Source organism: Mustelus asterias, chromosome 10, assembly GCF_964213995.1.
Source record: "Mustelus asterias chromosome 10, sMusAst1.hap1.1, whole genome shotgun sequence".
Classification (NCBI taxonomy): Eukaryota; Metazoa; Chordata; class Chondrichthyes; order Carcharhiniformes; family Triakidae; genus Mustelus; species Mustelus asterias.
In genome coordinates, this window is record NC_135810.1 from 51,422,565 (window position 1) to 51,436,835 (window position 14,271).

Consider the following 14,271-nt stretch of genomic DNA (forward strand, 5'->3'; position numbering starts at 1 on the left):
GGCTTTGTCCGAGGCAGATCATGCCTTACGAGTCTGATTTGAGCTTTTTGAAGATGTGACTGGACACTTAGACGGGGGAAGAGCGGTAGAAGTGGTTTATATGGATTTCAGTAAGGCGTTTGATAAGGTGCCTCATGCAAGGCTTATGGAGAAAGTGAAGGGGCATGGGATACAAGGGGACGTTGCTTTGTGGATTCAGAACTGGCTTGCCCACAGAAGGCAAAGCGTGGTTGTAGATGGGTCTTTTTCAGAGTGGAGATCGATCACCAGTGGGGTGCCCCAGGGATCTGTTAAGGGACCCTTGCTCTTTGTGAGTTTTATAAATGGCCTGGATGAGGAAGTGGGTTGGCAAGTTTGCTGATGACACAAAGGTTGGAGGTGTTGTGGATAGTGCAGAGAGATGCCAGCAGTTGCAACGACACATAGATAAGATGCAAGACTGGGCGGAGAAGTGGCAGATGGACTTCAACCCAGATAAATGTGTGGTGGTTCATTTTGGCAGGTCGAATAGGATGGAAGAATATATTAAGGGTAAGACGCTTGGCAGTGTGGAAGAACAGGGGGATCTTGGGGTCTGGGTTCATAGGACGCTCAAAGCGGCGTCGCAGGTAGAGGCTGTGGTTAAGAAGGCGTATGGAATACTGGCCTTCATCAAGAGGAATTGAGTTTAGAAATCGGGAGATAATGCTGCAGCTGTATAGGATCCTGGTCAGACCCCACCTGGAGTACTGTGCCCAGTTCTGGTCGCCTCATTACAGAGAGGATGTGGAAGCCATAGAACGGGTGCAGAGGAGATTTACGAGGATGTTGCCGGGATTAAGTGGTATGCCTTATGAGGATAGGTTGAGAGAGCTAGGTCTATTCTCCTTGGAGAGGCAAAGGATGAGAGGTGACCTGACAGAGGTGTATAAGATGTTGAGAGGTATTGATAGAGTGGATTCTCACAGGCTTTTACCCAGTGCTGAAATGGTTGTCACGAGAGGCCACAGGTTTAGGGTGCTGGGGAGTAGGTATAGAGGAGATGTTAGGGGTAAGTTTTTCACTCAGAGGGTGGTGGGTGCGTGGAATCGGCTGCCGGTAGTGGTGGTGAAAGCGGATTCGATTGAGTCTTTTAAGAGACTTTTGGATAGGTTCATGGAGGTTAGTAAGATAGAGGGATATAGATGAGCCTCGAAGGTAAGGAAATTGTTCGGCGCAACTTGTGGGCTGAAGGGCCTGTTTGTGCTGTAGCTTTTCTATGTTCTATAAATCCCCAGGACCGCACAGGGTATTCCCTCGGACCTTCAACGAGACTAGTGTTGAAATTGCAGTGGCCCTGGCAGATATATTTAAAATGTCGGTATCCACGGGTGAGGTGCCGGATGATTGGAGAATAGCTCATGTTGTTCCGTTCTTTAAAAAAGGATCAAAAAGTAATGCGGGAAATTATAGGCCGGTAAGTTTGACGTCAGTAGTAGGTAAATTATTGGAAGGAGTATTAAGAGATAGGATCTACAAATATTTGGATAGACAGGGACTTATTAGGGAGAGTCAACATGGCTTTGTGCGCGGTAGGTCATGTTTAACCAATCTATTAGAGTTTTTCAAGGAGACTACGAGGAAAATAGATGAAGGGAAGGCAGTGGATGTCGTCGACATGGACTTCAGTAAGGCCTTTGACAAGGCCCCGCATGGGAGTTTAGTCAGGAAGGTTCAGTCGCTAGGGATACATGGAGAGGTAGTAAATTGGATTAGACATTGGCTCAATGGAAGAACACAGTAAGGAGTCTAACATCACCAGGTTAAAGTCCAACAGGTTTATTTGGTAGCAAACGCCACTAGCTTTCGGAGCGCTGCTCCTTCGTCAGGTGAGTGGGAGTGAGTGGAACAGTTTATGACAATAATCTTCATCGTAGCACATTCTGCCTGGGCAAGCACCATCCAGGGTGGAGCTTGAGTTCCAGGTCACCTGACCCATTCTCTTAAAGGGGCATGATCCAGCATATATATCAACCCCCACTCTCCTCACATAATTATGATTATGAGGGACCATGTAGGCAGACTACAAGTTGGATTTAACAACCCCCATCATCAACGTCCCCTTCCAAATTTGTCAGCAAGAGTGTAAAATTCCACCCTATGTGAAAATTTAAGTTGCTGGTATGTGAATGTTTCAAGACTGACTGTCACTATTTCGCATTCACAATCTCTTTTCAAATTATTTTTGCAATGATCTACAAGGCGATCAGGAATTATTCACTTTGCCATTTTGATGTTTATTGAAGCAAGTGAAATGTTACACGTGATGATATGAAATCATATCAGCAGGCAAAAAGATATTCATTTACTTCATCGATGTCCTGTCTTGTGAAATCCTGCTGATGAACCTGCAATTCAAGAAAACAATTTTCCATGTTATTAGGATTTCACTCTGGCAAGTAATAAATGGCTATTAAAAACTGAATATTACACATACATTACCCGTTTCACGTTTTCTTGTTTTATTCTTCCTCGTGTACTGTGTGAAATACCACTGGACTCTCACATCGGTAATAGACTAAAACAGAAAAATATAAATTAAGTATGAACTCAAATCTATGATGCAATCTGTATCTGTTATCAAGTTCTGTGCCATTCAAAATAATGTACAGTCTGCATGACTTGGTTTCTAAAGGTGCTATAGTTTTCATTCATGTTATTGATGCCATCAAATTAATTCTGTTCGACATTACATTCAATGGCTTAAAGAGAGGTTAAGGGGTTAAGATGCAAACACTATAAATATGGTGCAAGTAATTACTCAATCGTCTTTCGGATGAGATGTTAAACTGAGATGTATTGATTCAATACAATTCAGTGATGTTATCTGCGACCTTTCTCGAAAGTAAGGCTCAAGAATACAACATCAGTACATGCATACAGTCATTGGGGGCATTTTTTATTATCCTGAAAGTACACTACAGGATAAGAAATAAATTTAGATTGGGTGCCTTAGATCGTAAAATAAATAAAATATGCAGCAATGATACATCAGATTGATAATTTAGAAAGTAAGTCCTGAAGAGTTAGAAATTCATTGACATAATAAAAGAATGCAATGCAGGTGTGGCAATGCCTGCTCCAGTAAATTAACATATGTGGCGTGATAGACTTGCATAGATTCACTCGGACATTGAGTGCTGTAAGAAGTGATGTAACACAAACAAATGTCTCTCCAGAGAGCTAGTGTACCAATAGAGAATAGAATATCTTAGAATGTGAAAATTAGCACTGAAATTCGATGGTAAAAGGAGACAATATGGAAATCATCGGAACTGTGGTTTCCCAAGGCAGAGAATGGTAACATGATCAGTGCCTTTGAGAGAGACCCAGAAGGAGACCCAGTGGTACAGGAGACCTGAAGGTTATAATGAAGAGACAGCAACTAAATACCAAAGAGGGTGGTGTGTGATAAGAAATCTGATACGCATGCCAACTATGAAAGTCATCCTCATCACTTAAGTACTGGTAAGATCAATGTCTACCTATTAGTTGAAGTTATACAGACATTTATTTAGTTCTTCCTTATTAGTGTAATCATGCATTGATTGTATATGACCTAGAAGTTTAACAGGAGAGATTTTAAACAACTTCAGTGAGTATCCCATATCCCTTAACTCTTTGGGATCCAAGATCTCTCACTTGAATTTACTCAACCAACAATCATCCACAGCCTTCTCAGGTGGAGTTTCTAAAGATACAAACTCTTTGAGTAAATATTTTTCATCTTTGTCCAAAATTGCCATTCCCTTATTCTAAGACTGTGACCTCTTGTTCTATGCTCTCCAGCCAGAGAAACATCTTCCCAGCAATGACCTTTCAAGCCCTTTAAGAATTTTACATGTTTCAATGAGATCATCTCTCACTTTTCGAAACTGTAAGGGAATATAGGCTACTTAATCTTTCCTATAGGACAATCCTGATTCCCAGGAATCAGCCGGTCGAATCATCACTGCAATCCCTCTGGGGCAGTATTCCCTTTCTTTGGTAAGGAGACCAAAAGTGTACACAGGACTCCAGGAGAAGGGGTGGGCAATTCTCCCAGCCCGCTGCGCTGCCGAGAGACTCACGTGGAGGCCATTTAGCAGGTTCCCCGCTGGGTGCCATGGCCTCTACGAGTGTCCGGCCGCCGGATTTCCGGACCTCTCAGCTCCACACCAGAAATCGGTGCAAGCTGTATTAACTATTCTAATGAAGATAGAATAAGACATAGGAGCAGAATTAGGCCACTCGGCCCATCGAGTCTGCTCCGCCATTCAATCATGGCCGATTTTTTTCTCATCCCCATTCTCCTGCCTTTTCCCCATAACCCCGATCCCCTTATTAATCAAGAACCTATCTATCGCTGTCTTAAAGACACTCAATGACCTGACCTCCACAGCCCTCTGCGGCAAAGAGTTCCACAGATTCACCACTCTCTGGCTGAAGAAATTCCTCCTCATCTCTGTTTTTAAAGGGTGTGGCTGTGAACAGTAACTGCTGCCTTTCTCCAGTTATTGTGTTATGGATGTGTCATTCTTACCCTCTGACAGTGCCAATTCCCTTATCTTTCCACTGTGAAGTCACCTCTTCTACACCCCATTGTTTCCCCCAGTCACATAGTTGATGCTAATTTCCCATCAAAACATTCCTTCAAACAGGTGCCCTTATCAATTCCCTTTTATTATATTCCAATTTCATCTCTTAATCTTAATTTTCCCCAATTCTTAACACTTACAACATAAAGCTATCCATATCATAGTTCCAAATTAGGACAACATAAAATGTCTACCAATTTTAGTTAATTTAGGATGCTCACAACTAAATATCTTAAATTACATTTTACTTATACAAACTTTGAAAGTAAAAAAAATAAGTCAGTTGTACATGTTTATATCATTCAACTGTCTGACAAAAACATCATCTTACACTGTACCTTCACAGTCTTCATTTGTTGCAAATGGAGAATCCTCATGCGACAATACTTGCTGACATCCTGGATTATGAGATGTGGAACTTTGTGGGGACCTTTCATCATGTCTACAACTGTGAGAAATTTCTCTTGTTGACATTGGACTTTCTGGTTGGTCACAATATGAGGAGTAAGAGGAACATTTCTCCTTTTGGTCTGTGTCTGACCAACACAGTTCTTCAGTTGGGCTAACAAAAAGAGTGCTTTGGTTACATAACTCAGGTTTTCTCCCTTCTTCATGTTTAAATATTCTTGATCTCTGACAGTCTGGCTTGGAAAATTTACTCTTTGAATTCACCAAAGTTTTATCTGGCTTTGTTTGATTTGAATACCGACTTTGAAAAGTTTTCTTGGACTTTTTCTTCGCAACATGGGTTCTGGAAGTATGGTATGATTTATTGAAGTTTTCATAATAATCATCATAGACTTCCTCATCAGAAACACACAAGTAGTTTCCATCATCAGGATCTTGAGATGTAATCATTATTCTCTCTTGCAAGGTGTCACAAGGTCTTGTAGGTGATCGCTGTGCACAAATTATTTCCGATAGATCAACTTGCACCTTTTCTTCTTCATTCTGATTTTTAACAATAGCTCCTGCAATTATTTTAACATATCCATGTTCTTCACCTTGTTGAATATGACTTTTTGCTTCCTCAGTCAATTGTTCTGAACAGGACACATCATTCCCAATCTCTCTTGCACTTTTCGATGAGGTTTCTTCACAATCAGCAGAAGGAATGAGACGTGGCAATAAAACGGAACCCATGTTTTGTTTCAGATAAATGTTGAAATCCTCCTGCACAGTCATGGGGGATAAAGGTGCATTTGCTCCCATCATTGTTGGACCTAAAGACAGTCCCACAATAGTCACTGGTTTATATGTCAAATCAGCCAATTTCGGATCTGTTGTCCAAGTTGAAGAGCCCACAGTTTTCATGCATTTTGGCCTATAACTGGGTGAGGCTATGGAACACTCTAATTCAAGACAATCATCACTCCATTTACTCTTTCGGTTTTGTTTTTTGAATCTTCTATAAGGGGTATTTAGCTTCAGCAAACGTTTACTTGTGTAAGAACATCTGTGCACTGATTGCAGTTCCAAAGATTGCTTTGTCATATCTGTATCCACTTCATCTTTAGGTTCCAAGTTTGGATTGACTGGAAATGTTTCCATGCTATTTACACTGCCTTTACCATCTTTACAATTTGGTGAAGAAACTGTGCTTGCACATAACCTCTGTTTAGCAGATACATCTGTATCAATTTTGCTCAGTTCAGATCTATTCAGTGCTCTTGTACTTCCTTCTCCAGTCTGTACCAGTGGCATGAAATCCTTTACTGATGGAAAAGGAGTTATAAAGCTCTTAAATGAGGCCTGGATAATATTGGGAAGACCCTGTCTGTGATTTATGATCCGGTTGTTTGTATTTATTTCCAATGCTTCCTTAAATTCCTCACTTAGGAATATTAGCTCATTTACAGAAACAGCAATATCAATATCAAGATACTGGCTAAATTGGGACAGAACCAGTTTTGGAGGTGATGGAATGAACTTGTCTATTGATCTTTGGATATGCAATGGTATGCCCCAATGGGATTGAAATCTTTTTGCTGTGATGTGCCATTCCAGGATTTCAATGGTTTCAGTAGACTGAAAGGCTAATTCCATACCTATGTGCTCTATTTTAGCTTCACTTGGTTTGATTGCTGGAAGCAAAGATGGTGCTTTAGGAATCATCATTTCTACTGACTTGTCAAATGTAGTTGCAATGCCCCAAAGGTTATTAATCTGTTTGTGCTTTAAGTTTGTACCTAAGTGATGAATGATATCCTGTTCAGCAAACAGAATATATGGTAATCTTGTTCTCTTAAATCCTTCAACATGTGTTCTCAGCTTTGGTAATGATTTCTTCAATGCTGGAGGATAACTTTGTTTGTACAATTCCTTCACCAGTTCAGGAAGACAATCCAGTTTAATAGATAGACTTTGTTTTATCACACACATATTTAACTTATTACTACATTCTGGTACAAGTTCAGTAAGAGTAGACTTCCTCCTTTCTCTCTTTTTCATTTGGACACTTCCCTTCAAACTTCCATAGTATGAAGTATTATTTTGTTCTTTGTTCAGAAGAGATGTGCACGAAGAAGAAACTGTTTTATCAGCATTTGATAAGCCTTTCTTTCTGGACTTCATTCTATGCTGTTTTTTAATTTTAAATTGTTCTACAAAATCCCTTATAGGTGGAGGAGGTGCCATAAATTCATTTAAAGATGCCTCAACAAGCCTGGGAATGCCCCATACGTGATTTACAATCCTTTTCTTTATATTAACTTCTAGTGCCTTTTTCAGCTGATCATTCATGAATTCTAACTCGATTGGAACAATAACTATTTCAACATGAAACCCTGGATTGAGCCGGGCTAAAATCAGCTTCGGAGCAGGTGGAATAAATGCTTCTGCTGATCTTTGAACATGTGATGGGAAACCCCAAGGACACTGAAGCTTTTTCTGCAAAATATGCCATTCTAGAAAGTTGCTGGTTTCATCAGAAAAAGAAGTTTGTCCAGGTACAGATTTAATTTGAAATCTACTAGCCTTAATTGATGGAGGAATGGGTGGTCCCTTGGGAATCATCATTTCTACTGACTTTTCATACTGTGTTTCAAGTCCCCAGAGATATAAAAGTTGCCTGTGCTTCAAGTTCATTTCTATCTGATCAATATCATCTTGTTCAGTAAAAGGTATATACCTGATTCTTGATTTTTTAATTCCCTTCCCAGGTGCAATAAGCTTTGGTAAAGATTTCTTTGACACTGAAGGATAGGTACATTTGTAGAACTCTTCTACCAGTTTAGGCAAGCATTCAGTTTTAATTTCCAGACACTGCCTTAGCACACTCATATCAAGGTTTTTGTCAGACTTTAATCTAAGGATAACATTGGCAGCTATCTCTTTCACTTTATTTATGTGCATTTCGTCTGTTCCAAATTGTGAACCTAATTTTCCTCCTTTCAGTCGCAAGGTTGTGCCCCGAGAAAATATTTCATAACTTCTACCCAAATTGGCACTATTGAATACTGTGCTGCTTTCTTTAACATTTTCTGATTGTTGGACGAAGCTTTCATCATATGGAGTAGGACCCATAAACTGCTTTAAAGATGAGTTAATAACTTTTGGAAGACCCCAATTTTGATTTATGATCCTTTTCTTTATATTTTGATTCAGGGTTTGCCTATGTTCGTCAGTAACAAATGCCGGTTCAAAAGGAGCAACAGCTATTGCACTATCAAGCTGGGAATTTAACTGGGTTAGAATAAGTTTTGGAGCAGGTGGAATTAAGACTTCTAGCGATCTTTGAATGTGCAAAGGTAAGCCCCAATTGTACTGAAGTTTCTTCTGTGTTATGTGCAGTTCGAGCTTGTCTCTTATTTTCTTGTAAAGGAAGTTGTTTTCCATACCCACAGGCTCTATTTGAGCTCCACTGGCTTTGATTATTGGAGGCAATGCTGGTACCACTGGAATCATCATTTCCAATGATCCTTTATAGGGAGTTGGAAATCCCCACTGATGTATAATCTGTTTGTGCATTAAATTCAATTCCAAACGATCAATTGCTTTTTGTTCAATAAAAGGCATATATGTTGATCTTTGTTTTTTAAAACCTATGCCAGGTAAAATAGGTTTAGGCAAAATCTTCTTTGATGTCTGAGCATTGAGAGCACTGTAGGTATTCATTACCAGTTCAGGTAGGTGCTCTGTTTTAATTTCTAAACACTGCTTTATTAAGCAGAAATCTATAGAACCTCTACATGTAACGCCGTGATTATCAGAAGAAAATACCTCGATATTTTTTTCCACTTCTGTGCTTTTTTGATACTTTGATAAAGGCAATTTTCTTAATTGGATAATACTGTCTGAAGTAGGCACAATGAAAATGGGCATTGCCGCATCTTGTGGCTGTAGAATTAAATCTTCTGTTTTTGGGACAACAGGTATAAAATTCTTTACAGATAACTGAATGATCTTCGGAATGTCGCATGTGCAACTTATAATTCTTTTTCTTGTATTCCTTTCTAGTATTTTCCAGTGTCCATTACTAAGGAAGGGCCGTTCAACCGGCACACAGATCTTCACCAAAAAAACCTCTTGTTTTAACTGTGATGGAATTAATTTTGGGGCAGGTGGAATAAAGTTTTCTTGTGATCTTCGAACATGGAGTGGAAAATCCCAGTTGTGCTGAAGTTTCTTCTGTGTTATGTGCCATTCTATTAAGTCCTTAGTTTTATTGTCAATGAAGGTTGTTTCCTGACCCACAAATTCTATTTGGACTCCATTTGCTTTGATCACTGGAGGCTCCGGTGGTACTTTTGGAATCATAATTGCTATCGATTGTTCATATAAGAACATAAGAACATAAGAAATAGGAGCAGGAGTAGGCCATCTAGCCCCTCGAGCCTGCCCCGCCATTCAATAAGATCATGGCTGATCTGACGTGGATCAGTACCACTTACCCGCCTGATCCCCATAACCCTTAATACCCTTACCGATCAGGAATCCATCCATCCGCGCTTTAAACATATTCAGCGAGGTAGCCTCCACCACCTCAGTGGGCAGAGAATTCCAGAGATTCACCACCCTCTGGGAGAAGAAGTTCCTCCTCAACTCTGTCTTAAACCGACCCCCCTTTATTTTGAGGTTGTGTCCTCTAGTTTTAACTTCCTTACTAAGTGGAAAGAATCTCTCCGCCTCCACCCTATCCAGCCCCTGCATTATCTTATAAGTCTCCATAAGATCCCCCCTCATCCTTCTAAACTCCAACGAGTACAAACCCAATCTCCTCAGCCTCTCCTCATAATCCAAACCCCTCATCTCCGGTATCAACCTGGTGAACCTTCTCTGCACTCCCTCCAATGCCAATATATCCTTCCTCATATAAGGGGACCAATACTGCACACAGTATTCCAGCTGCGGCCTCACCAATGCCCAGTACAGGTGCATCAAGACATCCCTGCTTTTATATTCTATCCCCTTCGCAATATAGGCCAACATCCCATTTGCCTTCTTGATCACCTGTTGTACCTGCAGACTGGGCTTTTGCGTCTCATGCACAAGGACCCCCAGGTCCCTTTGCACGGTAGCATGTTTTAATTTGTTTCCATTGAGATAGTAATCCCATTTGTTATTATTTCCTCCAAAGTGTATAACCTCGCATTTCTCAACGTTGTACTCCATTTGCCATATCCTCGCCCACTCACTCAGCCTGTCCAAATCTCTCTGCAGATCTTCTCCGTCCTCCACACGATTCACTTTTCCACTTATCTTTGTGTCGTCTGCAAACTTCGTTACCCTACACTCCGCCCCCTCCTCCAGATCATCTATATAAATGGTAAATAGTTGCGGCCCGAGTACCGATCCCTGCGGCACGCCACTAGTTACCTTCCTCCAACCGGAAAAACACCCATTTATTCCGACTCTTTGCTTCCTGTCGGATAGCCAGTCCCCAATCCACTTTAACACACTACCCCCAACTCCGTGTGCCCTAATCTTCTTCAGTAGCCTTTTATGGGGCACCTTATCAAACGCCTTTTGGAAATCCAAAAACACCGCATCCACCGGTTCTCCTCCATCAACCGCCCTCGTCACATCTTCATAAAAATCCAACATGTTCGTCAAGCACGACTTTCCCCTCATGAATCCATGCTGCGTCTGATTGATCGAACCATTTCTATCCAGATGCCCTGCTATCTCCTCTTTAATAATGGATTCCAGCATTTTCCCTACTACAGACGTTAAGCTGACCGGCCTATAGTTACCCGCCTTTTGTCTCCTTCCTTTTTTAAACAGCGGCGTAACATTAGCCGTTTTCCAATCAACCGGCACTACCCCAGAATGCAACGAGTTTTGATAAATAATCACTAACGCATCCACTATTACCTCTGACATTTCTTTCAATATCCTGGGATGCATTCCATCCGGACCCGGGGACTTATCCACCTTCAGTCCCATTAGTCTACCCAGCACTGCCTCTCTGGTAACATTAATTGTATTAAGTATTTCTCCTGCTGCCAACCCTCTATCGTTAATATTTGGCAAACTATTTGTGTCCTCCACCGTGAAGACCGACACAAAAAACTTATTTAAAGACTCAGCCATATCCTCATTTCCCACTATTAACTCCCCCCTCTCGTCCTCCAAGGGTCCAACATTCACTCTAGCCACTCTATTCCTTTTTATATATTTATAAAAACTTTTACTATCATTTTTTATATTAATTGCTAGCCTAGCTTCATAGTCTATCCTTCCTTTCTTTATCGCTTTCTTACTCTCTCTTTGTTGTTTCTTAAATTTTTCCCAATCACTTGTTTCTCCACTATTTTTGGCCACTCTGTACGCAGCTGTTTTTATTTTAATACTCTCCTTTATTTCCTTCGTTATCCACGGCTGGTTCTCCCTTTTCTTACAATCCTTGTTTTTTGCTGGAATATATTTTTGCTGAGAACTGAAAAGGATCTCCTTAAAAATCCTCCACTGTTCCTCAGCTATCCTACCTGCCAGCCTGTTCTCCCAGTCTACCTTAGCCAATTCATCCCTCATCCTATCATATTTCCCTCTGTTCAAACAGAGGACACTGGTTTGGGACCAAACTTTCTCCTCTTCCATCTGAATCAGAAATTCGACCATATTGTGGTCACTAGACCCAAGAGGGTCCTTCACAATAAGATCCTTAATTCTACCTACCTCGTTACACAATACCAGATCCAAAATAGCTCGTTCCCTCGTCGGTTCCGTAACATGCTGTTCAAGGAAACTATCCCGACAGCATTCTAAGAACTCTTCCTCCATTCCACCCTTACCGACTTGAGTCTGCCAGTCAATGTGCATGTTGAAGTCCCCCATGATTATTGCCGTTCCGTTTTTACACGCATCCCTTATCTGCTTGTTTATAGCCCTCCCTACCTCAACATTATTATTTGGGGGCCTATATACCACACCTACTAGTGTCTTTCTCCCTCTACTATTCCTCATCTCTACCCATAATGATTCCACGTTTTGTTCCTCAGAGCCTATGTCATCCCTCAGTACTACCCTGATATTATCTCTTATTAATAGCGCGACCCCACCACCTTTTCCTTCCTGTCTATTCTTCCTAAACGCCTGATACCCCTGGATATTCATCTCCCAGTCCTGGTCACCTTTCAGCCACGTTTCTGTAATGGCCACTAGATCGTACCCACTTGTGCTGATTTGCACCATCAACTCATTTACCTTGTTCCGAATGCTTCGTGCATTCAGGCAAAGTGTCCTTATTCCAGCTTTTATCTGGACCCGCTTTGATGAGTCGCGAACACCCTCTCCCTCTACTCCCTTATCTAAATTACCGCCTTCATTCACTTGCACCCTCTCCTCTACCATTAATTTTGTAATTCCCCTTACCCCTGCATCCTCCACCCCATCAATTAGTTCCTTGATCCTAGTCAACTCTTCTAGCTCCCCTCCCCCCAACCTATCTAGTTTAAATTCTCCCCAGTAACCTTAGCCAACCTACCGGCCAGGATATTGGTCCCCGTGTGATTCAAGTTCCACCCGTTTTTTGTATACAGATCACCCCTGCCCCTAAAGAGGTCCCAATGGTCCAGGAACCTGAATCCCTGCCCCCTGCACCAGTCCCTCAGCCACACATTCATCTTCCACCTCACTCCATTCCTGCCCTCACCTTCCCGTGGCACAGGCAGTAATCCTGAGATTACTACCTTTGCTTTCCTCTTTCTCAGCTGTCTCCCTAATTCCCTGTACTCCCTTTTCATGACCCCTTCTCCCTTCCTACCCACATCAGCGGTACCAATATGTACCGCTACCTCAGGCTCCTCTCCCTCCCACCTCAGGATTTCCGGGACGCGACTAGCGACATCCTGGATCCCGGCCCCAGGGAGGCAGACCACCATGCGAGAATCCCGCCTACCTCCGCAGAAACACCTGTCTGTCCCCTTCACCATCGAGTCCCCGATTAATACCGCCTTCCTCCTCTTTTCCTTAGCCCTCTGAGTTACAGGGCTGGACTCCACTGCGGAGACACGGCCACTGCTGCTTCCCCCAGGCGGGCTGTCCCCCCCAGCAGTACTCAAGCAGGAGTACTTGTTGTGCAGGGGCAAATCCACTGGGGTGCTCTCAACCACCCTAGCCTTACCCTTCCTGGCCATCACCCACTTGGCCTCCTCCCGTTGCCCTGGTGTGACCACCTGATGATAGCTCTTGTCTATCACCTCCTCATTCTCCCTCATCAGCCTAAGATCCTCGAGCTGCAGTTCCAGCTCCCTAACACGGTCCCTCAGGAACCGCAGCTCGACACACCCCTCACAGATGTGGATGTCCGGGAGGCCAGATGCCTCCAGGACCTCCCACATCCGACACTGGGAACAACACACTGGTTTCACACTCATACTGGACACTTTATGTCAAGTAAGACAGTGAAAAGTTAATAAGAGTGTAAGGAAACAAAAAAATAAATAATTAATTAAAGTCAGAAAACCCACTCTCTTACCCTCAGCCTGCTCCTGGGAACAAATCCCTGATATTAACAACTGATATTAAACCCAAACAACTGAGATTAAACCCAAACAACTGAGATTAAACCCAAACAACTGAGATTAAACCCAGAACAACTGAGATTAAACCCAGAACAACTGATATTAAACCCAAACAACTGAGATTAAACCCAAAACAACTGAGATTAAACCTAAACAACTGATATTAAACCCAAACAACTGATATTAAACCCAAACAACTGAGATTAAACCCAGAACAACTGAGATTAAACCCAGAACAACTGATATTAAACCCAGAACAACTGATATTAAACCCAAACAACTGAGATTAAACCCAGAACAACTGAGATTAAACCCAGAACAACTGAGATTAAACCCAAACAACTGAGATTAAACCCAAACAACTGATATTAAACCCAAACAACTGAGATTAAACCCAAACAACTGATATTAAACCCAGAACAACTGATATTAAACCCAAACAACTGAGATTAAACCCAAACAACTGAGATTAAACCCAGAACAACTGAGATTAAACCCAAACAACTGAGATTAAACCCAAACAACTGATATTAAACCCAAACAACTGAGATTAAACCCAGAACAACTGAGATTAAACCCAGAACTGAGATTAAACCCAAACAACTGATATTAAACCCAAACAACTGATATTAAACCCAAACAACTGAGATTAAACCCAGAACAACTGAGATTAAACCCAGAACAACTGAGATTAAACCCAAACAACTGAT

The 14,271-nt window shown here is 41.7% G+C and overlaps 1 protein-coding gene across 2 annotated transcripts; it reads right to left on the bottom strand.

The window, feature by feature from the left end:
• Positions 1-1,783: 1,783 nt before the first annotated feature.
• On the bottom strand, positions 1,784-7,769 carry LOC144499582 (uncharacterized). Of its 2 annotated transcripts, none has more exons than XM_078221702.1 (3): positions 4,934-7,769; positions 2,456-2,536; positions 1,784-2,366 (listed from the first exon to the last, which is right to left on the bottom strand). In XM_078221702.1, exons 1-2 carry the CDS (start codon positions 7,680-7,682, stop codon positions 2,481-2,483), a joined length of 2,805 nt encoding a protein of 934 aa, XP_078077828.1. In that variant the 5' UTR covers positions 7,683-7,769; the 3' UTR covers positions 1,784-2,366; positions 2,456-2,480. The 2 variants fall into 2 exon arrangements, with proteins under 2 accessions (XP_078077828.1, XP_078077829.1); XM_078221703.1 differs by having other exon boundaries at positions 2,461-2,536; positions 4,934-7,695.
• Between the last annotated feature and the right edge of the window lie 6,502 nt (positions 7,770-14,271).

Excerpts from the sequence above, each read along its gene's own strand:
- LOC144499582 (XM_078221702.1), bottom strand. The coding sequence starts at position 7,682 with ATGAACTTGAAGCACAGGCAACTTTTATATCTCTGGGGACTTGAAACA. Across the intron at positions 2,537-4,933 it reads AACAAATGAAGACTGTGAAG|TCTATTACCGATGTGAGAGT; the intron begins GTACAGTGTAAG and ends TTTCTGTTTTAG.